This window comes from Sarcophilus harrisii, chromosome 3 (genome assembly GCF_902635505.1).
Source record: "Sarcophilus harrisii chromosome 3, mSarHar1.11, whole genome shotgun sequence".
Lineage (NCBI taxonomy): Eukaryota > Metazoa > Chordata > Mammalia > Dasyuromorphia > Dasyuridae > Sarcophilus > Sarcophilus harrisii.
In genome coordinates this window covers 588,359,389-588,387,044 of record NC_045428.1, presented here as the reverse complement: position 1 = coordinate 588,387,044, position 27,656 = coordinate 588,359,389, and the positions used below count along the sequence as shown (strand labels likewise).

At 47.0% G+C, this 27,656-nt stretch overlaps 1 protein-coding gene across 5 annotated transcripts in view; it reads left to right on the top strand.

Annotated features, from left to right (window-relative positions):
- Nucleotides 1-5,494: 5,494 nt before the first annotated feature.
- Nucleotides 5,495-27,656, top strand: part of WDR62 (WD repeat domain 62) — a 31,793-nt gene continuing 9,631 nt past the window's right edge. For 2 of the 5 annotated variants that reach the window (XM_031963098.1, XM_031963096.1), the window contains exons 1-21: nucleotides 5,495-5,812; nucleotides 7,477-7,568; nucleotides 10,721-10,783; nucleotides 11,527-11,584; nucleotides 11,868-12,038; nucleotides 13,024-13,161; nucleotides 13,634-13,816; nucleotides 14,003-14,163; nucleotides 14,351-14,540; nucleotides 14,698-14,835; nucleotides 15,887-16,065; nucleotides 16,272-16,363; nucleotides 16,765-16,890; nucleotides 22,824-22,889; nucleotides 23,053-23,176; nucleotides 23,402-23,477; nucleotides 24,154-24,265; nucleotides 24,398-24,461; nucleotides 26,198-26,320; nucleotides 26,719-26,852; nucleotides 27,383-27,435. In XM_031963098.1, coding sequence (XP_031818958.1) covers nucleotides 5,606-5,812; nucleotides 7,477-7,568; nucleotides 10,721-10,783; nucleotides 11,527-11,584; nucleotides 11,868-12,038; nucleotides 13,024-13,161; nucleotides 13,634-13,816; nucleotides 14,003-14,163; nucleotides 14,351-14,540; nucleotides 14,698-14,835; nucleotides 15,887-16,065; nucleotides 16,272-16,363; nucleotides 16,765-16,890; nucleotides 22,824-22,889; nucleotides 23,053-23,176; nucleotides 23,402-23,477; nucleotides 24,154-24,265; nucleotides 24,398-24,461; nucleotides 26,198-26,320; nucleotides 26,719-26,852; nucleotides 27,383-27,435 — 2,550 coding nt within the window. In that variant the 5' untranslated portion in view covers nucleotides 5,495-5,605. The remainder of the gene's footprint in view (nucleotides 5,813-7,476; nucleotides 7,569-10,720; nucleotides 10,784-11,526; nucleotides 11,585-11,867; nucleotides 12,039-13,023; nucleotides 13,162-13,633; nucleotides 13,817-14,002; nucleotides 14,164-14,350; nucleotides 14,541-14,697; nucleotides 14,836-15,886; nucleotides 16,066-16,271; nucleotides 16,364-16,764; nucleotides 16,891-22,823; nucleotides 22,890-23,052; nucleotides 23,177-23,401; nucleotides 23,478-24,153; nucleotides 24,266-24,397; nucleotides 24,462-26,197; nucleotides 26,321-26,718; nucleotides 26,853-27,382; nucleotides 27,436-27,656) is intronic. The other 3 variants (XM_031963100.1, XM_031963099.1, XM_031963097.1) reach the window with 2 other exon arrangements.

Below are 27,656 nucleotides of genomic sequence, written 5' to 3'. Positions count from 1 at the left end.
GTCATCCTGCCATCTAGGGGAGGAGGGTGGGGGGAAAGAGGGGAAAAATTGGAACAAAAGGTTTGGCAATTGTCAGTACTGTAAAATTACTCATGCATATAACTTGTAAATAAAAAGCTATTTAAAAAAAAGGAAGAAAGAAAGAAAGAAGCTTTAGCAGTATTAGATCTCAATCTATACTACAAAGCTGTAATCATCAAAATAGTTTGGTACCTGGTAAGAAATAGAGAAGTTAATCATTGAAATAGATTAGATACCATATGCAAAAACAAATAAGCATAGTAACCTAATCTTTGATAAAGGCACAGAATTTTTTATATGACAAAAAAAAAAACTATTGGGAAAACTGGAGAGTAATCTGGCAGAATCAAGGCATAGATTAACATCTCACATTATATAGCAAGAAACTTCGAAATGAGTACATGATATAGACATAAAGGGGGACATCATAAGCAAATTGGTAGAATATAGAGGAAATTACATGTAAGATTTATTGATAGGGAGGAAGTTTATGATTAAATGAGTAGAGAGATTTTTTTTTTTTTAATAATAGTTTTTTTCTTTTTCAAAATACATACAAAGATAGTTTTCACCATTCACACTTGCAAAACTTTGGGCTCCGTATTTTTCTCTCTCCCTCCCTCCCTCCTCCCCTAGACAGCAAGTAATCCAATATAAGTTAAACATGTGCAATTCTTCTAAACATATTTCCACATTTATCATGCTGCACAAGAAAAATCATCAAAAAGGGGAAAACTGAGGAAAAAAAACAAGCAAGCAACAAAACAACAAAAGTGAAAACACCAGGTTGTGATCTCTACTCAGTCCCCTTAGTACTATCTCTGGGTGCACATGGCTCTCTCCACCACAGTATATTGGAACTGGCCTGAATCACCTCAGTGTTTAAGAGTCACATCTAGCTCCAAGTCATTATTAATCAGAGAAATGCAAATTAAGACAACCTGATACCACACACCTGCGATTGGTAAGATGACAGGAAAAAAAATGATGATTTTGGAGGGGATGGAAAACACATTGGTGGGTTTAACTAATCCAACCATTTTGGAGAGCAGTTTGAACTATCCAAAATTATCAAACTGATACCCTTTGATCCAGCAGTGTTACTACTGGGATTAATCCCAAAGAGATTATAAAAAAAGGGACCTGTAAATTGAATGTTTGTAGCCCTTTTGTAGTGGCTAAAACTGAATGGATGTCCCCAGTTGAGAATGGCTGAAAAATTTGGATATAGAATATTATGGAATATTATTGTTCGTAAGAAATGACCAACAGGATGATTTAGAAAGGCCTGAGAGACATGAACTGATGCTGAGGAAATGAGCAGGGCCAAGAGATCATTATATACCATCAATACTAGATGATGACCAGTTCATGGACGGCCCCCACAACAAGATCAACCAAATCATTTCCAATGGAGCAGTTGGATAACCAATACCCAAAAAAGAACTTGGAGATGACTAAAACCATTAATTGAATTCCCAACCTATATTTATGCCCACCTCATTTTTTATTTCTTCCAAGTAATTGTACAATATTTCAGAGTCTGATTCTTTTTGTAACAGCAAAATAATGTTTTGGCATGTATATTATTGTGTATCTAATTTATATTTTAATATATTTAACATCTACTGGTCATCCTGCCATCTGGGGGAGGGGGTGGGGGGTAAGAGGTGAAAAATTGGAACAAGAGGTTTGGCAATTGTTAATGCTGTAAAGTTACCCATGCATATATCCTGTAAATAAAAGGCTATTAAATTTAAAAAAAAAAAAAAAAAAAAAAAGAGTCACATCTATCAGAACTGATCATCGTATAATCTTGTTGTCTGTACAATATTCTCCTAGTCCTGCTCATTTCACTCAGCATCAGTTCCTGGAAGTCTCTCCAAACCTTTCTGAAATCAGCCTGCTGATCATTTTTTACAGAACCAAAATATTCCATAACACTCATCTATCATAACTTAGTCAGTCATTCCCCAGCTGATGGGCATCCACTCAGTTTCCAGTTTCTGGCCACTACAAAGAGGGCTGTTACAAAAATTTATGTACATGTGGGTCCTTCTCCCTTTTTTATGATCTCTTTGGAATACAGACTCAATAGAGACAGATCAAAGGGTATGCAAAGTTTGATAACTCTTTGGGCATAGTTCCAAATTGCTCTCCAGAAGTTGGATCAGTTCACAATTTTACTAACAATGTATTAGTGTCCCAGTTTTCCCACATCCCCACCAGCATTCATCATTTTCTTTTCCTGTCATCTTAACCAATCTGAGAGCTGCAAAATGAAATAGAGAGGTTCACAAGAGGTTAAATAAATAATTTTTAAAATTAAAGCTTTTTTATTTTCAATATATATATGGATAATTTTCAATATTCACCCTTACAAAATCTTGTGTTCTAAATTAAATTATTTTGATGACATAAAATTTTAAAAAATTTTGCACAAACAAAACCAAATGCAGCTAAAATTAGTGTGGGGGGGAACAGGAACAGGGGAAACTTTTATAGCATATTTCTCTTATAATGATCTCATTCCTAAGATATTTAGGAAAGTGAGTAAAATTTACAAGAAAAAGACCCATTCCTCAGTTGATAAGTGGTAAACAGATATAAATAAGCAGTTTTCAGAGGAAGAAATCAAAGCTGGCAATAACCATATAAAAACTGCTCTAAATAACAATTAGAAAAATGAAAATTAACACAACTATGAGGTACCACTAACATCCATCATTTGGGCTAAACTGACAAAAATGGAAAACTATATGCTAGAGGAATTATGGGGGGAAAGGTATATACTAAGGCACTATGGGTATAGCTGGTCCAGCTGGGCCAACTGTTAGAGGCAAGCATATAGAAGTATGCCCAAAAAACTATGAAATTGTGCATATCTTTTGACCCAGCAACGACCTCTTCTGAGTTTATAAACGAAAGATATCAAAGACAGAACAAAAGATCCCATATATATAAAAATATTTATTGCCTCTCTTTTTGCATGGAAAAGTATTTGAACCTGAAGGAATCCCCATCAATTGGGAAATGGCTAAACAAATTATGGTACATAAATGTAATAGAATACAAATGCCCTGTAAAAAAAAATGACCAAAAGACTCGTTTGAACCATTGCAAAATGAAGTGAGGAGAACTAGAGGAACGATTTATACAATAAGAAAATATTCTACAGATAATCAGTTTTGAAAGAGTAATTTTGATTAAACACAATAACTAACCACAATCCCAAAGGATTCATGATGACACATGCTATCTACCTCATGATAGGGAGCTAATACTTAGAATTGCAGATTATAGCATATGTTCTTCCCTTCTTTCCTCTCTCTCTTCCTCTTCCTCCCTTCTCCTCCTTTTTCTTCTCTCTGTCTTTCTGTCTCTCTCTTTTCTTCTTCCCTCTCTCAGAAGTGGCTAATAGAGAAATTTGTTTTGTATTGAATTTTATTTTTCTTACCTTCTCAATGAATGAAGAGGAGGTGAAGGGAGAGGAAGAGAATTCAAATTTGAAAATTAAAATAAATATGAGACAAAAAGACAATGTCAAAAATTTCAAGAGAAATAATGAAAAGAAATAAGGAACCAAAGAGGCCTAACACATTTCAAAATATACTACAAAGCAGTGATTCTTCAAACAATTTGGCAAGGAATAATCCAATCAGTGGAATAGATTAAGTAAATACATCTAATACTTTACTTTTCAATAAACATAAAGACCCCAGTTCCTGGGATAGGCGGCACTCAACATCTGACAAAAACTGTTGGGAGAATTAGAAAGCAGCATGAAAGAAATTAAATTTAGGCCAATATCATAACTTTACATAAATATCAGTTACAAATGGGAGCAGACCTAAAAATAAATTTCCTATCAAGTCTATGGATAGGAAAAAAAAATTCATGACGAAACAATGACTAAAGGGTATCGAGTATCGGAGAAAATAAAATACATAAAATTTTAAAAAGTTTTGCATAAACAAATCCAATACTTAAAATTAAAATGGAAACATCTGGAGAAAATCTTTGCAGCAAGTTTCTCTGATAAAGAGAAAGGAAGGAGAATTAGCATTTATTAAGCACCTACTGAGTCAGACCTTATTCTAAGCACTTTACAAGTATTATGTCATTTAATAAAGGTCTTATTTCTAAAACATAAAAGGAATGGATTTAAATTTATAAGAATGGCTGTCAATAAAAAGTTATTATAATAAAAAAAATAAATTTATAAGAATGAGGATCATTGTCCAATTGATAAAATAGTCTAAGGATATGAAGTCAATTTTCAGCAGAATAAACCTAGACTATCATTAGCCATATTGGGGGCAGGCAATGGGGAATGTTCCATATAATTAAAGGAATTAAAATTAAAACAATTCTGAGATTCTGCCTTACATTTTTACATTCATCAGTATGGAAAATAGGACCAAAAAAAAAAAAATGTTGGATGGGCTGTGGAAAAACAGGCACATTGCAACATGGGTGGTGGATCGAAAAGGCACAGACTAGCTATACCAATGTTAGGCCTATACTCAAAGAGCTCAAAGAAAAAAGAAAAGGGCTCTTTATGTACAAAGATATTTATAGCAGCTCTTTTTTGAAGTGGCAAAACCCCCCAAAAGCAATTCCTGAGGAACTAAAAATATGCCCATCGATTCTGAGAACAATTTACCTGACATCGACGGTAAAAATAAGCAACTGAAAATGGTAAAATTGCTTTTTTTTTTTTTTTTTTTTTTTTGCATCCCAGAGTTTAGTAGTCATTAGTCTATTAACCTGGCACTTTGGCGCTTAATAAGTGTGTGCTATGTTTCACATATGTTGGATTACTTGCTGTCTGGGGAAGGGAGAGAGAAAAAATTTGGAACACAAGGATTTGCAAAGGTAAATGTTGAAAACTATCTTTGCATATATTTTGAAAATAACAAATAAAAAAAAAAGCAAGTGCTTAATAAATGTATTTTGATTGATTGATTGAAGATGGTCCAGAGGATGGGTGATGAAATATATCACCCAGGTTAGATGCATTTAGGGTGTAGAGGGAGACATCTTTCTTTCTCTAATTTCCAGTGAGCTGAGAGTGGGAGGGAGAGAAAATAGACTTCTCTTTACTTTAAATAACAAAAAGGACAGGTGGGAGTGGGGGGTGGGGGTTGCAGAAGAGGTCACTGTTTATTAGTTTCACTTTTTATTTTGTTACAAAGACCTCTCGCGGAGTCGGGGTAATCTGTGAATGTTTGCAACATTAAAAACACGTCCATAAATTTTTAATTAAAATTTAAAAAAAGGAGAGGAGTCCGTGGAGGAGCTTGGAAGCCCATCCTCGTTATTTGGGCGAGCTCGGCTCTCCCCTCTCCGCCGCCACCCGCCAGTGACGCGATACGCCCGGGTCCGCCCCTGGCCTCTGATTGGCTGGCCGCGGGACCGGCCACTCAGCCATTGGCCGGCCTTGGAGCGAAACCCAGCCAATCGCCCGGGAGCGCCGGCTTTTCCCGCGGCGGTTCGGAGCGAGCGGCCGTTGCGGCGGCTAACGGTCTCTCCGCTCGTTCCGAGCGACGCCGGGACCGTCGGGAGGGCGCCGGGAGCCGAGATGGCGGCCCCGGAGCCCGGCCTCGGCGGCTACGGGCGGAGCGAGGCGGGGCCCCGCGGGGAGAGGGAGAAGCAGCCGCCGCAGCAGGCGGCCGGGGGCCAGGGCTCGACCCGCAGGGGTATGGTTTCCTCGCCGCCGCCGCCGCCGCTCTGCCTCAGGCGCCGAGTGAAGCTGCTGCCGGGACCTGAGGAAACGGTGCAGAGCCGGGTGAGAACGAGCGCCGCCCCGCCTCCTCCTCTGAGGGACCGCCCCCTAATGCCCCTCCTCTCAGAGGGCGCCCCGCCCCCGCCCCCGCCCCCTAGGGACCGCTTCTTACCGCCCCTCCTCCCAGAGCCTGGCCCGGCCTCCTTTCCTTCCCCGCCCCCTCCCCTTTTACCCTGCCTCCCCCCACCCCGCCCCACAACCCCTATTTCCCCTCTCACAGTCTTGGCCCCGCCCCTTTTCCCACCTCAGGGATTCTGTCTGGCCCCAGCTGGTCTCCGGAAGTCGGGGATGGCTCCTGGGCTCTGGGTGTTTCCTCCACTGCGTGGGGGGAGTGCCCGGGCCCTTCCCCTTGCTTCCTGCCCCCGTGTCATCGCATCCCCTCCTCCCCCAGGCAGCTTTGGGGGGGCGGTTATAGATGCTGGAGACCTCGGATCCCTCTCTGTGAAATGAGGGCGCCGGACCGGCGGGCCCTAGATCGGCGGGCCCCTAGATCTGGCGCTAGGATTCTCTGGCTGGGCCTTTTCTACGGCCGGAGCCACAGGTCTTTCCAAACTGGCCTGCTCGGTGTGTGTGTGAGGGGTCCCCAGCCAAAGTGGGGCCGCGGGAGGCCTAAGTCAGGAGGAGCCCAGTTCCGGTGGACCTCAGCACCTAATAGTTCCTAGCTGTGTGACCTTCGGGAGGGTCACGGAGCCCGGTCCAAGAAAAAGAATCGGGGACGCGAGGTCGCCTGCCACATAGTTGCTGAAACCGTGTTAGGAACAAGCTATTTTACCAGATGGTTCCCTCCGATCCAAGCTGGTGTGATTGAATTCTTAGACAGAGTATTAGGGGAACTACTAAGAGCAGTTGGAACAGGTTCTGGGCTCGGAAGGTATCCCAGTAACACTGTGGGGACGTTATCTTCCGAAGGCCAGGAGAAGGGCGGACATCCTGGTGATGAGGTCCTGAGTGGCCCGTGGGCTTGGCAGGAGACAAGCCCCGATGGTGTGGGACGGCCAGCCTCGGGAGGTGGGGGCTCCCCTTTGGCAGGACACCTTTGAGCCGTTGGATAATGAGTTGTTAGAAGTCGCTGAGAAAGTTTGTGGCTAGGTTTAGGTTGGATTAGAACTGCTGGTCCCTGGCATCCTGCCTGCTTTCATGCCCTCCACGTTTAGTTCTGGAGGGAGTGATGCGCCTGCTCGCTGCTTGTGGGCTCACTTTTTCCTTGTACCGAAAGGCTCTATGAGCAAAGCAGAATTGAAGTAGCCCAAAGGAAACTTGAAGTGCCTTCATTAGAGAAGCCTCCCCAGTTGTTCCTAGGGACTATTTGTGTCCCACCAGCCACAACCCACACAGGGTACTAATTGGTGATGTCATTTTGGTGGGCTTCCCGAAGGAAGGACAGCAACCAGCCCCAATACCCATCCGGGATGCCCCAACGTACCTCCGTGGTGCTCGGGCCTAGCCCCGATACCCATCCGGGATGCCCCAACGTACCTCCGTGGTGCTCGGGCCTACTCCTTGTAGTTATGTTGGCTCCTCATGTTCCCCCAAGGTTTCACTGTTGTGGGGACAGTAGCCGTGAGTGCCAGAGGCTGGCCTCAGTGGGCTGTGCCGGAAGGTCGGGCTCATACTTTGCCACCAGGTCTTTGGAAGGTCTCTGATGTTTGCTTTCTCTTTGGGAGCAGGTAACCCTGGAGAAAGTACTGGGCATTACAGCCCAAAACAGCAGCGGCTTAACATGTGATCCGAACACAGGCCACATCGCCTACTTGGCTGGGTGAGTAGTGTGGCTTCTGAGCTGGGCGGTAGGAGGCCTGCATCTCCCTTCGCTTGTTCATGGCACGCTTTGTGGGTCCAAGCCTCCCTCCTTGTTCAACAGAGGTCCTGCAATCCAGGCCTTGCCTGCTTCTCCGGGCCTCAAAAAGACTGTTTCAGTGAGGAGAGCTCTTAGGCTCTCCATATCCAGTCGCAGAGACTAAGGAGAAAACGAGCCCAAGTTCCTAACGTGTTTTTCAAGGACATCCCATTGGGATTATCTCAGTTTAGGAGTTCTGAATTTGGAGAGATATAGAAGAATGTGATAGATGCTGTGTTGGGGCTTATTGAAATACGTTTTGTTTGACATCATTATTCCCCAATAAACAACCCTTTCATAAACTCCTCGTGCCCCCTTTTCTCCCCCCTGCCCCCCATTTGAATTGTTCCTCTAATCCCTCATTTAACTCCAGTTTGGCCATAATAAATCTTTCTTTTGGATATATCACTGTTATATGTTTGCTAAAATTTTTGTGTAAATAGTCATTAGTAATTACTGCCTGATAGTTCTCTTTCTCTGCTTTACCTCTCTTTGGTTTGGGCTTATACCCAAGGAAGTCATTAACAGAAAGTTCCCATGGGTACCTTCCAAAAAAAAAAATCGGTTAAGCAAAATTAGTTAGCATTGTGATTGAAATTGATTGATGCACATGAAACTTATAGTTCACCTTAACAGAAAGGAAGTAAGTGTTGTCTAAACATCATTCATCTGGAACTAATACAGGCCATTGTGTTTGACCTGAATTCTGTTGTACTTGAGCTATATCTTTATTTACATCCTTTATTTACATCTATTGTTCTTTTAGTTGTCTCCAGACCTGTATCAATGTTCATACATGTCTTCTCCTAATTCTCTGAATTCATATTTATTTTTCCTTATGGCACCATTGTATATGATTCATTCATTTAAGTTTGTCCAGCCTTTCTCTAGGCCTTGGGTGCTTGATTTGTTTTCATCTTTTTATAATACCAACAGTTCTTTGAATATTTGATACCCATGGAACTTTGTCAGTGACCCCCTTAGAGTCATTTAAACCTAAACCAAGTTGAGGGGTAAAGCAGAAAAAGAGAACTATGGAGCAGTATTCCCTAATATTGAATTATTAAAATATTAAATTTTAAATAACATTTTAGCAAACATAGAACCAGTAGTCTATTCAAAAGAAGGATTCATTATGCCCAAGTTGAAGTTAGACCAAAGATCAGAAAAACAAGCAACATAGTTAACCATATAAAATGTATGTATAAATAATAATAATAAACAAATCTTATAAATAACAAAAACCACAATTATATCAATAGATTCAGAAATTCCTTTAACAAAATATAATCAGTCTTTTATGTTAAAAATGCTAAACTGTCTAGGTTTGGAAAGACCTTTTAAAAATAGGATCAAAAACATTTGTTATAAAAAGTAAGAACTGACAGTGTCTATACTGGGGAAATTTCAGAAACTTCCTAGTATGATCAGGGCTGAAGAAAGAATTTCTCTTCTCTTCACTAGTATTTGACTAGTATAGGACTAGACATGGTAATTTTGTCAGTAAAACAGAAGAATAAATGAAAGGAATGAACAAAGGGAAGAGAAGGTAAAATTATCTATTTGTAGATAGATGATGGTTTATTCTAGAAACTTATCAAGATGATCAGTAACATCATCAAAGTAGCAGGATACAAAATAAATCCACAAAAATCATCAGCCTTTGTATATGTTCCCAACAAAAGTCAGGACATTTATGACTACAAAAAGCAAAAAATGTTGGCCATGAACCTACCATGACCCACTTAACACTTATTTAAGTATAACTACAAAGCTATTTATAGAAGGAAAAAAAGGAACTGAAGAAACAATGGGTTTTAATGCCTGGTTCAGTATAAGAATGGCCTAAGTTAATTTGCAGATTTAATCATTTACCAACTAAACTACCAAATTTGTACTCCACAGAATTTGGAAAAAAATAAATAAAATTCTTGTGGAGGAAAAAAGTTCCCAGTAGTTAAAAGGAAAGATGGGGGAAAAATAAAATAAAATTATATATATAATGAAAACATAAAAAATATAGAAAAGGAGTCTCTTAATATCAGATTTTTAAATTTTAAGGTAAATATCAAAACTATTTGGTAATAACCAAAAAAAAGAGTTAAAAAAGAGAAAATAAATCAGTAGGATGGGCTAGATGCAGACAAATCCAACAGTCCAGTGTTGGATTTATCCCAGAATTTGAGCTTATTTGCTGAGAACAGGCAGAATTGTGGTGAGGGGAAACGGAAAACAGTGTTTGGTGAACATTAGCAGGTTTAAACAGTGTTTATGTTTTGTATGTATATATAGCCACATTAAATTCTAAATAGATAAATATAGGTCATATTTAAAAAAATTAGAGGACAATGGAAAATCAGGAATTTCTAATAGAAAAAAGATAAAGGGGATTTTGTAAAAGACAAAAAAATAGACAATTTCAGGTAGCTAAAATTAAAAAGCTTTTAAATGGACAAAATCAGTGCAGCTAGAATAAGAAGAAAAATCATTTGGGAAGAATGTTGTATCACTCATCCCTGATAAAAGTGTACTATCCTAATTCCACAGGAAATTGGCACAAATTTATAAGACTGAATGATTCCCTGAAAGATAAAGGGTGCAAGGATTTAATACATAGTTTTCTAAAGAAGTGATACAAACTTAACAAATGTGGGGAAAAGGCTTCAAATCACCAGCTGGTGAAATGCAAATTAAAACAACACTTAAGTTAAAATGACCAATTTTAGAAAAAAAAATTATCAAAATAAAAGGTGGTAGAAGATGGAGAGACTGGGGGAAATAGGTTAGTGGCCCTTCAAGATTGTTCTAGTTGAAGTAGGAAATTATCTAGACCTTTGATCTTCTTTATTGAGAAGATACCAGAGGAGGCTAGGATACAGAGTTGACCCACCATCTTCCTTAAGTTCCTTTCAAACAAATGAATTGCTCCTCAGGAGTGAAACATGCACTATTGGTATGTGGTCTTGCCATAGGCCCCAATGGGGAGGACACGTGGCCCTGATGGGTGGGAGGGCAGCAAGGGAGGCAGGGAAGGGAGGGGACTGGCTCAAACATTTGCCTGTCTGTGTCTGCAGCTGTGTGGTGGTGATCTTGGACCCCAAGAAGAGTAAGCAGCAGCACATCTTCAACACTGCCAGGTAACCACAGTAACCCCAGCATTTCTCTGGCATTTTAGGTGTTACCTCATTTGATTTTTGCAACAACTCTGGGAAGTAGGAACTGTTATTCTCATTTCCTCACGGTGAGGAAACTGAGGCAGAAAGAGCTCATGTGGCTGAGGCAACATTTGAGCTTGAGTCCAGCCCTGTCCACCTAGCGGGAATTAGGAGTGGACTGTGGCAGTTGGGGGGCCCAGAGGGGAAAATCGTTCTATCTGGTAAAGAGGTCTGGGGGGGCAAGCGTCTGTGTGCATTTTGGGAGAATTGTAACTTTTCTCTGATGGCTTATTTCCTTAATCCAAGGATTCCTCTCTTCCCCCCCCCCCCCCAACCTCGATGTCTCAGGGCCATGGTGAGGAACACGGGGAGGCTTTTTGGTATTTTCAAAGACCATTTGGAATTTTTTAGTTTTTGTTTATCATTTATTGAGAATTGCAAGGATCCCTGCCTGGTGTTTGTCCTTGGCTGGGCCATGTGGCTGCCTCCCAATGGGCTGTAGACATCCTCTGAGCATGGAAACTGGGGAAAGCGTTTATTGGTAGAGTCCTGATGGTTCCTCCCTTTGCCCTTTGGCCTTGCTCACTGGTCAGCCTGGCCTTGGAAGTGCGGACCAGAGGGAAGTGTGGCAGCGTGGCTCCCGTCCCTGTGCAGCTTCCTCTGCAAGTGTGTAAACCATTTCTTGGCAGATAGAAAACTAACAGCCTCCTTCTCTTGGTCCTCAGGAAAGCCCTGAGTGCCCTGTCCTTCTCTCCTGATGGCAGATACATTGTGACTGGTGAGGTGAGTTAGCAGGTGTTGGGTGGTGATGTGGCAACCCCGGTTTTTCTCTGGCTCTTCAAGCTCGTGGGGATTCCCGTGGCCTCGAGGGCTGGCCAGAAGTGCAGGGAACAGGTTCCATGCTCCCTGCCTGGTCCCAGAGTCACATAAATGCCGCCCCGCACCTGCGGCCTGGTCAGGAGCCTGTTTGCTCTGCCCACTGGGATCCAGAGTCCAGGCCTGCCCTGCCTGTGGCGGCTGCCATAGCTCTGATCCAGCCGTGTAGTTGATCCTTTCTGACCCCCAGAACGGGCACCGGCCGGCTGTTCGGATCTGGGACGTGGAAGAGAAGAGCCAGGTGGCGGAGATGCTGGGCCACAAGTATGGGGTGGCATGTGTGGCCTTCTCGCCGAACATGAAGCACATCGTGTCCATGGGCTACCAGCACGACATGGTGGTCAACGTCTGGGACTGGAAGGTACCTGGCTCCCCTGCACGGGTTGGGCCTCAGCCTTGCCTTTGGCTCTTAGAAAGCATCCTCTCTTCAGGGGCCCGTTTGGACAGTGCTTGGGGGTGACTGCCAAGGCTGAGGTGGACTTGTCAGGGTATCGTCTGGGCCATGCAGGTAGAAGGTGGTCCCTGGGCTTGGGAGTGGAGGGCCCTGGAGGCCAGGCCAGTTGTCGATGAGTCATTCTTAGCTTTGGAATCTGAGAGTGAGGGGGCTTTCTTTCACACCAGCCTGAGAGGGAGTTAGTATGAATTTTCATTTTACAAAGAAGGAAACTAAGGCTCCAAGGAGCTGACTCTCATGGTCGCATAGGAATGAATCCAGACTTGAAATCTCAAGCCCTGGGCCGGTTTCAGTTATGAAGCATCTGAGCAAGAGTCGCCCACCTGGCAGACCTCTCTGCCAGCCCATTGTTCTGTGAAGTCCTTTGTGGGCCACTGGTAGAGAAACAGGTTTGGCTGCCTCCGTTCTGCCATGAGCTGGGGGACAGAGGCCCTGTTGCTTTCTTCTTCGAGTCTGGGCCGGCCTTAGCCTCCCCTCCTGGGAGAAGGAGAATGGGAGCCAAGGTCCCCTGGGAAATTCATGCTGGCTGTCTCTCCACCATGACTGCTGGGAAGAGGTGCTGTCTGGGGAGAGGCAGCATCTGCTGGCTGGACCTTTAGGGAGAAAGGAGGGAAAGCAGCCATGGCCCTCTGGGCCGGACTGTCATCCCCTGGAAGGGGCTGAGGTGGAGAACGGTTCTGGTCTAGGCTTTGGGGAAACAGAGAAGAATCAGTCCCTGCCTCCAGGAGTTTCCATTGGAGGAGACACCGGGCCAGGGAGCTGGCCCAGAAGGAGCCCCATGCAGTGTAGGCAGAAAGGTTGGGTGCAGCCACTGGGAAAGACAAGGCTCCCTGCAGGGCCCAGGGCATGTCTGGGAATGTTGGGGACCGGCCTTTTGTCTGTGCCCTTCCAGAAAGACAGTGTGGTCGCCTCCAACAAGGTGTCATGTAAGGTCATCGCCATCTCGTTTTCTGAGGACAGCAGCTACTTTGTGACTGTGGGCCACCGGCACGTCAAATTCTGGTTCTTGGAGATGTCCAAGGAAGTAAAGGTGCTAGACAACGGCGGGGGAGGAGGGAAGGAGGAGGGGAGAGGTGAAGGAGGGAGAGGGGGAGACCAGAGAGAGTGCGGCTGGCCTGGGTCCCCGGATGAAGTCTTCCTGAGCCCTCTCCTCCATTCTGACCTTCAGAGGCCACTTGTGGAAGCCCTGCTGTGCTTCAGCCCGGCCACCTCCCCTCCATTCTCTCTCTGTCTGAGGGCAGCTGCTTAGCTCCTGTCCCAGGCCCTCCCTGGCGTCTCAGCACTAGCTTTTAACTCCTTGACTTTCCTCCTCTCCTTCCTGCCTCTTTGCTGGCCCTGGGCCTGCCTCTGGGCTCCACTCCTTTTCCTCTTCCCTTCCTGCCCTTGTACCTAGTGGGTGGTGTGCTATTTTCAGGCCTCCCTAGTGGCTGCCTCCACATTAACCCTTGTCATCATGAAGCTGTGTGAGGTGCAGAGCTGTGAACCGTCCCTTTCTCCCCTAGGTGACTGGCACGGTGCCCCTAGTGGGGCGCTCAGGCATCCTGGGAGAGCTACACAACAATGTCTTCTGTGGCGTGGCCTGTGGGAGGGGCAGGATGGCGGGCAACACCTTCTGTGTGTCCTACTCCGGTCTCCTCTGCCAGTTTAATGAGAAGAGAGTCCTGGAAAAGTGGATCAACTTAAAGGTGTCCACATCTTCCCTTTGATGCTTTGAAATCCCTTCCACTCCAGAAACCCGCAGAACCCCCGTCCCCACCTGTGTGCACATCTTAGCTGGGCTCCCTGGGTGGGGCGGGGGAGGGTGAGCAGAGTCATAAAAGATCTGACCCTGTGCCCCCCTCACCCTCCCCCCACCCCTTTTTTGCCCACAGGTCTCCCTTTCATCTTGCCTGTGTGTCAGTGAGGATCTCATCTTCTGCGGCTGCACTGATGGGACGGTCCGCATCTTCCAGGCACATGACATGCATTATGTGACCAACTTACCCAAGCCCCACTACCTGGGAGTGGATGTGGCCCAAGGCCTGGATCCCAGGTGCTGCAGATCTTGGAGCTCCTCCTGCCCGAGGGGAAACCAGCAGCCCTTCCCCAGCCCATGTCCAAGTGGAGGGAGGGGACCCCAAGAGACTCAATGTCCTGTCATCTCCCCCTCCCCTGGGGAAAGGAGAAGAGGGGTTGGTTCTGGGGATGATGAAGAAACTGAAATGTCTTCTCTTGGCCAGCTTCCTCTTCAGTAGGAAGGCCCAGTCGGTCTACCCAGACACGGTGGCTCTGGCCTTTGACCCCCACCACCACTGGCTCTCGTGCGTGTACAAGGACCACAGTATCTATGTTTGGGACATCCTTGACCTAACTAAAGTGGGCAAAGTGTGGTCCGATCTTTTCCACAGTTCCTACGTCTGGAATGTTGAGGTGAGCATCCCTTCTCTCTCCCTAAACTCTCACAACCTCTTTGAGGGGAAAGGTCCCAAGTGTTTGTCCCCGGAGGCCTGTGGAGCCCAGCTGCCCGGGCTTTGCCAGCCACTGGCTCGGGCACTAGTGACACTTGCATTGTCCTTGGGGGCTCCAGGTCTACCCAGAGTTCGAAGACCAGAGAGCCTGTCTGCCCTCCGGATCGTTTCTGACCTGCTCCTCAGACAACACCATCCGCTTCTGGAACATGGAGAGCAGCCCGACTTCCGGCCGGCCCAAGAACGTTTTCAGTAACGTGAGTAGCCATGGCTTGATGAGCTTCTGTGGTGGGGCGGCCCCTGCTCTGCCATTGAACTTTGGTGTGATGGGTGACAGTGGGCAAAAAGCATCCACCGGAGGGCACAAATGGTTCGCCATTTCTCCACATCTTCCCTGCCCGAAAGATTCCCTGGTCTAGATTGTGCCTCTGAAGTTGTGACCAGCTTGTCTCTCCAGCTCAGCTTGGCTCCGATGGGTCCCGGACCCTGCACAGATGCTGAGAGCAAGTGAGGACCAGGCCTTTTCCCGGTCTCCATCTCTGGGGGCTGCTGGGAGCCCCAGACACAATTATTATTTTTTTAAATTTATGTAGTATTTTATTCTTCCCCAGTTACATGTAAAAACAATTTTTAACATTCCTTGTTTTTGTTTTTGGAGGGGAAGAATGAGCAAGATTAAACTTGGGGCCTCCTGCCCTCAGGGCCAGCGCTCTAGCCACTGCGTCACCTTGCTGCCCCTTAACAATTTGTTTTTTAAATTTTGAGTTCCAAATTCTCCCTCTCCACTCCCTTCATTGAGAAAGCAAACAATCTGCCAAGGGTTATACACGTGAACTCACCTGCCTTGCTTAAATTGAGCCCCAAACCTGAAGCTGTGCCATTTCCTGGGCTCCTTCTATGGTCTCTGTGCCAGAGGCTGGGCTGGCTCCTGCCCTCTGTAAAAGTGGACCAATGCCCTCCTGTGTAGGAGCAAGGTACAGATGGGGCTTGGAGAAGGCTCACATCCCAGGGAAGCTAGGGCCAGCCCAGTGTCCCTGCCCCCCGCCACTAGTCACCTTGTCTCGGGCCTGGAGACATACTTCTGACCTGCCTCCCTTGGCAAGGCAGCCAGCTTTGTCTGCCGTGGCCCAGGCCCTGGCTTTGGTGCTTACGGTGCTCCTGAGCTCGGCAAGGCCGGGCCATGATTGGAGTATCCTAGGCTTTCCTGGTGCTGAGCCATCTGATAACTTTGGGCCTTGGCCCCTGATCTCAGGGCCTTCTTTCCTCGGTGATTGACTGTTAACTGTTTCTTTTCCCTTCTCTTCAAAGAACCTGCTAAAGGTGGTATATGTAGAAAATGACATCCAGCACCTGCAAGACATATCCCATTTCCCAGACCGGGGGAATGAGAATGGGACTCCTGTGGACATGAAGTCAGGAGTGCGGGTCATGCAGGTCAGTCCTGATGGTCAGCACTTGGCCTCAGGCGACCGCAGTGGAAATCTGAGGCAAGTGTCCCCCTCGCACGGCACCAGTTGTGCTGAAGACTCGCCTCAGTCAGAGGCCCAACCTCCCCCGTCTCCTCGCTAGGATTCTTTGGATCTAGCCCCGGAACCTTGAGCTGATGGCAAGCGGGGCGGCAGGCCGGGCCCACGGGGCTAGATCAGACCCGGCTCCCCTTGCCCACTGGCTGGGGGGCTGTTTTGTTTTGCAGGATTCATGAGCTCAGGTTCATGGATGAGCTGATTAAGGTGGAGGCCCATGACGCAGAAGTTTTGTGTCTGGAATATTCCAAACCTGAAACTGGTGAGTTGTTGGTTTTTTTTTCCCCTTGGGGTGGGCAAGGATGTGTTCAAGGAAGTGGAGAAATAGATGAACAAGGGAGGGACAAGGAGCTTCTTCCATGCCGTGACCACACCATCCGTCTCCTTCAGATTTCTTGGTGCAGGCATGTAGAGAGCTCTGGATTCATCTCAAGACTTTTAAAACTCAACTTGGAGCTTGAGAGAAATTCCTGGATATTGTAAGGCAACCTGAACCTTGGGAAAGGCTGAGTTCTCTGGAGGCTGAGCTAACAGGCCCCTGGGAAAGAGCCCGAAGCAGGGGTACACTCAGCGAGCTAGGACCCAGGCTCTTGGGCAAGTCAGTTGGGAGGCTGAGAAGGTACCAGGATCTGCTGGGCAGCGTGGGCCCTCTTATCTTGCCAGGGGTGACATTGCTGGCCTCTGCCAGTCGGGACCGGCTCATCCACGTGCTCAATGTGGACAAGAATTATAACTTGGAACAAACCCTGGATGACCATTCCTCCTCAATCACAGCCATCAAATTTGCAGGTAAGGACACAGACTTACAGACCTTCTGACTTAGGACCCCAGTGGCATCTATTCCGCCCCATGCTTGACAACATCCCTCCCCCATTACAACAAATGGAGAAGGGGGATCTAGACTCAGCTGGAAGTGCCTCCCTCCCCCATTCCACCCCGGCTCCCAAGGCAGCCTTCACTTCACTTGTGGTCCACTCTAATGATTTTCCTGAATCAAAGCTCTATTTGTTTCTTTGCAGCTTCCTCCCATTGTTCTCACTTATGCCCTCTGGGCCCAAAAGACCAAGTCTTATCTGCCTCTGCATTGTGGTCTTGATCCCTTCTGGCCTGAAGGAGATAAGGGGAGGGCTGAACTCCCAGGGAGACTTCTGGGTGGTCAGGAAGGGTGGTGAGATGGCAGGACAGCCGATGAGGGCACGGGGAGACCAAGAGGACAGACAGTGGATAGTGGGTGTGTGGTGGTCAGCCTTTAGGAAGGGTGGAGGGCCCACTGAAGTGGCTGGTTCACAGTTGACACCGAAATAACCTAGAGAGAAGTGTCAAGCTGAGGGTGGAAGCTCAGGTGGCTCACGGGAGCCGGGACTTCAAGATTTGGAGGCTGAAGACAACAGCCTTGTAGTGGGGAGGGTGCCTGTGACCAGAGCAGGCGAAGGGTAGAAATGGGGATCATAGGAACGATAGAAGATTGTTTGGGGACAATGCAGCAACAGGTGCAGGAAGAGAGAAGAAAGGAAGGTGGTTAGGTTTTACTTTGAGAGAATAACTTTAGTAATTTGAAGTTTAAAAAATCTTTACTGGTAAGAGACCAGCTGAGCACCTCATCTGGTTGCATTAGGGCCTGTCAGGATTCTTCCAGTTACCAACCAGAGACAGCTCAGCAAGCTTGTGTCATGTGTGAAGAAGAGGTAGGAACCCCTGATAAATAAAGCCGCCTCAGGGAATCAGTGCAAGGAGGCTGAAGGGCCAAAGCACCATCTATCTCCCCAGGTTTTTGGAAATTCATCTTCCAGATAATATATGCCCTCTACACAGGCAGCAAAAAGCCTCATGTCTAGAGTCCCAGCCTTGGAGCCAGGACGCCAACTGGGCCTTCGGCCTGTCCTGGCCATGTCAGATCTGTGTAAATAGAAACCGGGGAGGAATTGTCGCATTGTATTTTTTACTGATTTCTGTTTTGCCTAATTACGTGTTAGTCTGATTTGTACTCAGGCATTTTGTAGGCCTGGAGTTTCAACCGCTTTGCTCTAGGTAGATCTGTAAGACAAAGTCAGTTGCACAGGAAAGGTTGCCGTTAATTCTTAAGGGAAATTGTTTCCTTATTTGGAAGTTTCCTCTGCCAGTGACATCACAGGCTCAGTCCTGATTCCCTCTTTACTCCTTGAGGTACTCGCCAGATCCTGGGGATACCAAGATAAGAGCAGTCTCTCACCCAGGGAGATTCCATCCTCTTGGGACTGGGGTGAGAGTGCAGATCCCTGTGTACACAGCTAAGAAAATACATGAAATTTGGGAAGGCAGAGAAGACAATTGGAGGAAAGGCTTCACCTAGCAGGTGGCTTTCAAGTTAAACCCAAATAAATAAATCTAAATAGAATTGAGGAAGGGAGTGTATTCTGGCCTGGACAAGAAGCATGGAAACTAGACAGAATGTCAAGTTTGGGGGCTGCCTGTTAGCTCCCTTGAGCTGGGACATATACTTTGGGAAGGAGAGTAAAACAAAGTCCGGAGAGGTTGGCCAAAGGCAAGTCTTGAAGCATTTGAAATAATAGCAAAGCCATGACTTTTTAAAACAATAAGTTGGGTTCAAATGCTAGTCTGAGGAATTTGTTTTATCTTCTTCATATTAGGAAGTCATTGGACATTGAGCAGGAGAGTGACCCATTCAGAGTCTTTGTTTTAGTGATTTTGGCACTTGTATGGAAGATGGATTGGGGAAGGGAAGTGCTGGAAATGGGAAAATGAGTAGGAAGCTATTGTAGTAATTTAGGATAGAAGGGAAAAGGATCTGAACTAGACTCAGGGCCGTGTGAGTGAGTGGAGGAAAGAGGACAGATTGGGGAGAGGTTGTGGCTAAATTTCACAACTGTCATTGAGAAGCCAAAAAGAAGGAAGAGTCGATCTGGATGAGAAGATAAATGAATATCGAGTCGGCCTGGTTATCATCTGCATAGAGAGGATAATTGAGCTCATGGGACCTGATGAGATCACCAAGGAAGAACGTAGAGAGAAGAGATCTTTAGGAAGAGCTCTGGTGAAGAACCCCAATTCTTAAGTGTGGAAGATGGGTGACGATTTAATCACAAAGGAGACTGAGGAAGGCCTTGAGAGACACAACAACAGTGGAAAATGATCTTCAAAAGAAGTGAAGGACAAGGTCAAAGATTAGGTATTTGGAAAAGATGACAAGCCTGGCAAGGAAGGAGGCCAAATAAAGAGGGTTGCAGGACCTTCCAGCAACTGGGATCTACTGGTACATGCTCTGGCCGCCCATCCATGGTTTCTACATTATTCCTACATCTATAAATGACACCTATTGTCTAAGCATGACTGACATTTTCCCACACACATCAGGTTTGAGGGCTGCCTGCCCCTATACTACAAAATGTGAAGGTTTTCCTGGAGGCAGCCTTAGTCTCAGTTGAAATAAATAATTACTCCATTATCGCAGCCAGCTGGTAAAAATGCAAACGTTTATTTCTCCTTCCAAAATAGCCTGGTTAGTTGAGGCCTATCTCTCTGCCTGGCTCCAAGAGATCTTGCAGCTTTGTCCTTGGCTTCTGCCTCTGCTTTCTTCAGCCTCCAGCCAGCTCCGACTCGTGGCTTCTCAATCTCCAACTGAGGCGAGTAGGTTTCTGTATCTCCCAGAGTGCTCTGTCTCCAACCCCAGTTGAAGTTCCCCAGAACTCCCTTGAGTCGCTCACTGGAACTGTATTTATGCTACTTCTCTGAGAGTGGGATTGTGGGATATCTCCCAGCATGCTCTCTGAAATCTCCTAAACATGTGAACTCCATTGAGTACTTAGATACTTATGAGCTCTCTAAAGGTGTGAACACAAGCATTGTTCAATCAGTTCCACTTAGTACTTTGTTTCAAATTCTGGCCCAAAATATCTTCTTCTAAGATCAAATCAATTCCAATGGCTTAACACTTTGTAAAGATTCCAACAACAAAGTAATTAAAACACTTGACATCATATCATTAAGTTTCCTTGATAATTCCTTCCACAAAAAATGGAGCAAGCACCAAGAGGAATTGTTGGTTTGGATCTCAGCCTGACCAGTATGCATGGGCTGCACTCTGAAATAAAAAATGGGAGCACTGTTGGAGGAAAGAGCCATTCTATCTTCAAACTTGTGATACAGGAGAGAAAAACCCACCTGTTGTCTGATGCTCAAACCCCCGGTTCTGGAAGAGTACTTGGCGCAGTGGAGAGAGCACCAAACTGTTTGTCAGGAAGACCTGGATATAAATTCTGCCTTGAATACTTATGAGCTACATGACCCTGGGCAAAGTTAACCCTGATTGCCTCACTAAAAAAAAGGAACTTTGTGGGGAACATGACTTACATCTTAGGGTTTGTGATGGGAAATTGAACAAGTGACCAGAACAAATAATTTTGATGTGGAAAAATAGGAAAGAGACGTGGCTGCTTTGGGAACTCGAAAAATTTTATGATGCTGTTAGTCTTTGCATTACATTTCTTTTTTTATCCTATTTCAGAATATATCCTGTTCTCTTCCCTTAGCAGTTGTATTCTTATAACATTAAAAAAAAAAAAAAAAAAAAAAAAAAACCAGGAAAAAAGTTCAGCAAAAATAGCCAAATGGTTCATCTGATAGTGAGCATGGTATTCCATAGTCTTACTCCCCCACTTCTGCAGTGAAGAGAGGAAGATGCATTTTAACTCTTCTCTAGGACTGTACTTTGATCAATTAGGTTTTTGTTTTGTTTTAACATAGAAGTTAGAAGCAACAGTGATGGAGGATGAAGTACAAAAGGATAGCCTAATCCTCTAAAAACTGTATTAAGGCTGACAAATGGTAAGGATGACAAAAAAGGACACTTTGAGGTGTGTAGGGGGCAAGAGGAATATGAAGGAAAGACTCAAACTGGTAGAAGACAGGGCTTCTGTTTTGCTTTTGTTTTCTAAGAATAACTTTCAGTGATAAGCTCCAAAGTAGGTCACAGTGAACTGAAGCTCCATTTAACTTTGAAGGAGCACCTTGCTGCCCTAATGAATTCAGACCAGTGACAGTGTCCCAGATTGCTGAAGGTAGTGATGGCTACACTTTCCTGGCCTCAAATCATTTTGGAGAATTTCAAAACATAAGGAAAGGTCTTTTAAGACTAGGGACGGACAACCTTCCAATTTTCAGTCGAGCCAGTGAGTATGGCTTTGAAGGCAAAATGGTAGATTTGTGTTAAAGGGAAGGCTTGTGAATGGTTGCAAAGGGAAGCAGTGATCAGTAAGTGCTCTGGCTTTGCCAGAGCCAAGACAGTTTGGACTATTCTGCTTTTTAGAACAGTTATTCAACAGGAAACTTAAATTCAGCAAAGCTCCAATGAAGTGTTTGTGGAAGAGGCAGATACAGGCTCTTGTGACAGCATAATTGGGTGTTGCAGATCTGGTTTAGCTGATGATTGGATCAATGTCACAATGAAGGGAAATTTTGAGAGTGTCTAGAAATCTGACCTTGGTCTTCGCCATGTGCCATGTTTATTCATGTCTTGGATGAAAACATCAGTGAAAATATGCTTTATCAGATTGGCAGATGGCATAGTTAAGGGGTAACTAATGTCAATTAGAATTGGGGTCTAAAATCAATCAGCCAGTCCCAAGCATTAAGTGTAAAGACCTTAACAGGCAGGCCTTGTGGGATGACCCGACATTTAGTGATCAGATGTTAAATCTGAAATGTTGGATTTGAAAAACTATTGGGAAGCATAGCTTGGGGGGGGGGGGGGGGGGGAGGGGAGAACTGAGAATTTCAGGCCCAGTAGGATGTGGCAGCTACATGATGACAGGCCCCCTGCCTAGAACAAAGGAGGGGTTGGCAGAGCATGTCCTGGATTTCTGAGAAAGTGGAAAGCAGCCAGGATGGGGAGGGAACTGGAGATCTAGCTCTCTTCTCTGTCTGCTCACCAGTGTGGGGGGAACAGAGCACATTGAGCCTGGGGAAGAGGAGATTTTGGGTCATGAAGGTCTGATGGCAGAAATAACAGTGCTTCCTTCTGCCTGACCACGGGAGGTAAAATAAGGGAACAAGGGGAGCTTGAGAGAGGTCATAGTAGTTCAGTGTATGGAAGAATCTTCTAATCACCAGAGCTGACCAAATTGGAGTGGCCTCCTGGGGCCGGAGGGTTTCCCATCAGTGGAGGACTTGGGTTGGGTACTGGATAACCACTTGTTGGGGAGGGGATTCCAATGGAGCAGGGCCTTCCTAACTAAGCCTTTTGGTGAGTCTTGGGCAGTCAAGTTCGGAAATGGAGCCGTTCCAAGAATCATGATTTTAATGTTTGAACTCGGATACATTCAGTTACTAAGGAAACTAATTACACTGCAATACATCTACCAAAATATTTTTTTAAAAAGTTCATGGACTAATTGCAGGTTAAAAACCTCGACAAGGAACAGTTTGTACTATGTGAAGTGGACATTTGGGGATGTGGAGACAGTCACAATGGCAAGGACCGAAGTGGTTGGAGCTGCTGGGGGGAGGTCACAGCGAGGCCTGGAGAGGGGAGTGTTGTGGAAATGTAGGAGTTACAGGTACAGGTGGGGCCACAAGGAGGGGCGATTTAGGGAAACAATAGATTTACAGATAAGAGAATGAATGGTCCCAGTGAGTGCTGAAGGGGACAAGCCCATGGGAGGGGGCAATTACAGAAACAGGGTGGGCTAAGCCGTGATGTGGGGCCCAACCTCTCTCCCCTCCTATAGGGAACAGAGACATCCAGATGATAAGCTGTGGAGCTGACAAAAGCATCTACTTCCGCAGTGCCCAAACAGGGTGGGCTAAGCCGTGATGTGGGCGTGAAGGCAGGGGATTATGGAGCACTTTATGGGCAGTCTCTTCATGGCTCTGTTCTTTCTAAAAACCAAGGTGTTTCCCATAGGTGGTGGGCGGGAGGTGGGATTTTTCTGGCCTCTGAAGGACCCCTGTGGTCCTAGGTTTCCGATGGCCTTCATTTTGTACGCACCCATCACGTGGCAGAGAAAACTACCTTGTATGACATGGACATCGATATCACCCAGAAATATGTGGCTGTGGCCTGTCAGGACAGGAATGTGAGGTGAGCTCCAAAGCAAAGCCTTGTGGCCCTTCCCTGGGCCCTCAGTATTGGGGGCCCCTGACAGAGATGGGGCTGGTGAGATCCTAGTCAGCCCTTCTTCCTGCTTCCCTCTGACCCTTGGGCGGGATAGGACTGCGGGTGAGGGGAGGGAACAGGGCTCCCTCCCACTTGGACTGGGCTCAAGTGAGCATTGGAGGCCCTGAGGGTACCTGACGTTCTCCCCAGAGTCTACAACACGGTCAATGGCAAACAGAAGAAATGCTACAAGGGTTCTCAGGGGGACGATGGCTCCTTGCTGAAGGTGAGAGCAGCCTCAGGGTGGGCAGCATGTCTGTGGGTCAGAAGCCTTTCAGGGTGGGCTCCAAGCTCTGGAGGGGCCGGGCCCCAAGGAGGGAGGGAAAGGCTGTGAGTGAGTAAAGCGGGAAGAAGGCCCTGAAGAAAGGGGCCGTTTTGTGAACCATATACCGCTTAATCCAGATTGGATTGGGGATGCCGTGACCCTGCAGGTCAGCACCAGCTCTGCAGTGCACAGTCTCGGACGCTTGTCTGGGGCATTAGGAGGTGATGGGATTGTGCAAAGGCCTGATGCTGGAGGCAGACCCTCCTGGCTCCCAGGCCCGCTTTCTGTCTGTGTTGCTGAACTAACTGCATGTAATCGGAGCTCACAATTTCAAATATAAGACCATTTTCTGAAATCTGAAATGTTCACAACTTAAAAGAATGTTTGCAGTTTTAAGACTTGGTCTTCCCCAGAGTCGTGTCTTGGTCCTTTGGACACCTGCTCAGGCCCTGAAGGAGTCTGGAAACTGGAGGGGCAGGAAGATGCAGCCTGGCAGCCTGTGATGGTGGTGGGAGGCTAGGGACTAGATAGGTGGGCTGGCCTTGACTAGCTGGAGGGGGTGAAGGCCTGAGGGAATGTGCCCTTCTCAGGCCAAGGAAGGCCTGGCTTGATGGTTTTTCCCTCTCCCCTTGGGCAGGTGCATGTTGACCCTTCGGGCACCTTCCTAGCCACCAGTTGTTCTGACAAGAGCATCTCGGTGATTGACTTCTATTCTGGAGAGTGCATTGCCAAGATGTTTGGACATTCAGGTAGGTCTGCCCATTTGTCTGGTCTCAGGTTCCAGGGCAGGGGTCTCCTTAGGGCCTGCGCGTTTGGCTGCTTTCCCACGGGGGGGTATGTGGGGGGTGTATATGAGAGACTCTTCTCTGATTTGGTTGCAGAAATTGTCACAGGCATGAAGTTTACTTATGACTGTCGCCACCTGATCACTGTGTCTGGAGACAGGTAAGGGTCAGGACACAGTTGTGAACCACTGGGGTTCTGGGAAGGGGGGAAGTGAGGTGAAGAGGCGAGAGAGAAATGAAAATAGACTTTAAAACATTCTTCAGTATCCATGGCTCCTGACCAGCATGGAGATAGCTGGGCAAACTCTTGAGGGGCCCAGGGTCCATGTGGGGAGGGTTTCTTGGTTAATCTCGCAGCAGCCCTGGGCAGGGAGCAGGCTGGGCCGGGCAAATGTTTCCAAGTGGGCTGGGGGCGGCCTGGAGTGGCCCGGGTGCTTTTGCAGGGGTTCTTGTTTGCTGTGCTGGACCCTGCCCGGGGAGCCGCATCTTTGGTGAGGGGAAGGTCATGTCTGACTTTTCATGGCCCTGTTGGGGTTTTCTTGGTTGAGATCTTGAGGGATTGGCCATTTCCTTCTCAGCCATTTACAGATGAGGAAACTGAGGCAGATGGGGGCAGTGACGGCCTCTGAGGCTGGATTTGAAGTCCTCCTGGCTCCAGGCCTGGCGATTTGTGCACTGTGGCACCCCCTAGTGGTCCCAGTGGTGCCCACGGGAGGAAACAGTTTTTATTCCTCAGACTCCAGTGAGGCTGGTGACGGGACGGCCCCTGTCCTGAGGCTGCTGCACGCCCTTAGATATTTTCAGGGACTCCCCAGCTGGGGAAAAAACCTAAGATTCAAAGGATGGGAGAGACTGATTTCTGATTCTGGGACAGAGTCCTAGACACACATACATATAGATATACATACATATATGCTTACAAATCAACCATTTAACAGAGTCCTAGAATATATATATATATATATATATATATATATATATATATTTTATTTATTTATTTATTTTTTTTGCTGAGGCAATTAGGGTTAAGTGACTTGCCCAGGGTCACCCAGCCTAGAAGTATTAAGTGTCCAAGATTTGAACTCAGGTCCTCCTGACTTCAGGGCAGGTGCTCTACCCACTGTGCCACCAAGCTGCCCCTGATTTGTAAGCGTTTAGAAAGGGAAGCGGTGGTCCCCAAGAGCTAGCAGCTCTAGCTGGTCCAGTGCCGTCTCCTCTCTTAGTCTGATGGATGAAGGGCACACTAGGGACCAAAGCATTTGACAAAGTCTCTTGTGCTCTCTTGGGGGGGAACAAGGTCCCAGGTGGGGATTAGGGGGCGGGTCAGTTAGCTGGATCTGACCCAGCCGAATGACTGACCCAAAAGAGTCATCCTGAATAGCTGCTGACAGGTTTGGGGGAGGAGGCCTTGAGTGGCCCTCTGGTTTTTTCAGCATTTTCATCTGTGCCTTGGAGGATGACACTGGCGGCATCCGTAGCAAATGGGCCACTAGCACAAGGCCTGGAAGGCCAATTTACAGAAGCCTTCGTGGAGGTGGTCTCATGGGAACCTCACTTCTTCATAAGGCTTAAGAGGGGGTCACATGGTCTCAGAAATGGAATTTGTACCTGGATCCCTCTGGTCCAGAGCTCTTTCCACTAAGTTTTTTAAATGCCCTGATCTCTCCCCCCCGCCCCACCCCTTTCTTTGAGATGTTTCCATCTGGCTGAGAGCTGACACTCTCCCCCTTTCCCCCTTAAAACGTGAACTCTTGAGGAGCGAGGACTCTTCCCAGCTTTCTCTCTGTATACTGAGTGCTTAGAATGGCAATTCTTGAGTCCTTTTCTTCCTCCTCCTCCTCTTCTCTCCCTCCTTGGCAATTGCTCCCTTACATCTGGTCTCTTCCTCTCCTCCAGTTGTGTCTTTATCTGGCAGCTGGGCCCGGAGATCACCAGCTGCATGAAGCAGCACCTGATGGAGATCGATCACATTGAGCAGCAGAAGAAGCTCAAAGAGAGAAAGTGGACCAGCCAGCTGAGGTAGGGGCGGGGCCTCTGGCCTCCTCTCCCTCATTGTATAGGGGCACAGATCACTTGGCTCACCTCCCCTAAGGCTCGCCGTTGGCTCCCCAAGGTGGCGAGACAGGGTCCGAAAGCTGGGAAGGGGCTCGGCACTCCCTCACCCATTGGGAAGCGTGGTGGGACTTGGAAGCTGGAGCTCAGACAGATTCCCAGGGCCCTTCAGCCGGAGGCCACAGGAAGGGAAAGGGCTCTCAGATGGGGGTTTCTGGGCTAGGGCTGAGGTGCATGGAGTCAGCCGTGTCCTGCTCAAGCTCTGGGGCAGCCTGGTTTCTGGGCTGGCCTGGCCTTGGAGGAGGGCTGGGGGTAGTCTCAGGGAAGACCTTCACAGTTGCCCCACCTCTGCCCTCTGAGTTCAGGCGGGAAACTTACATGTCTGTGCCCAGCGGGACTTGTTCCCTGAGCCCTGGAGAGCAAACGGAGGATGAACTGGAAGAGGAGTGTGAGCCAGAGGAGCTACTGAAGACCCCCACCAAAGACAGCTTTGAGACAGGCAGGTCCCTGCACTTCAGGCTCCTTGTTTGTGAATGGGCCCTCCCAGTTTGGGGCCTAGGGTCCTACGACCTACTAATCACTGCCATGAAATGACCAGATCACAGCTCAGTGGCTCTGACCTGGCCCCCTGGCCCTACTTAGTGCTGAGTTTTTCCCAGGGAGCTTAGCCAGAAGTTGCCAACATGGCTTGACTCTGCACTGAAAAGATTTGGATAGCACCACAATTCTAGCATCAGGGCACTGGGTGGGTATCTGGTCTTTATTATCTCCAGCCTCTTGCACCTCTGTCTAAGCCAATTCATCCCATATCTGGGCAGCTGCTTATTTGGGGGGGGGGGGAGTTGTTCTGTCCCCTGGGGTAAGAGACTTCCCCCCAGCTCTTTTGGGCTTGGTGGGGGGTTCCCTTTTTGCCCCTAAGGTAGTTGGGGTCGGGCCTGGGTAACTGTTGAGGATTGTGCAATTCCTCAGGGATAGAGACATGGGAATAGGGTATTCTCCTCCTGACCCTGATCCCCTTTGGCTTTCTAGATCCCCGATGTCTGCTGACCAATGGCAAGCTTCCCCTCTGGGCTAAGCGGTTGGTAAGTGGGTTTGGCTTGGAAGGGCCGCTGAGGATAGCATGTCTGTTAGCAAGGGTGGGGCTGAGGCCTTCCCTTCCTTGGTAACGATTTCTTGGCACTTGGTGCCCTCTGGAGTAAGGGCTGAGGAGGCGGGGTGTGGAGGGGAGGGCTTTTAGAAGGGCATCCTGCTCGGGCAGGTGTGCCAGAGGTGCAGGTCACTTGGAGCTGCTCCCTCTCCCAGG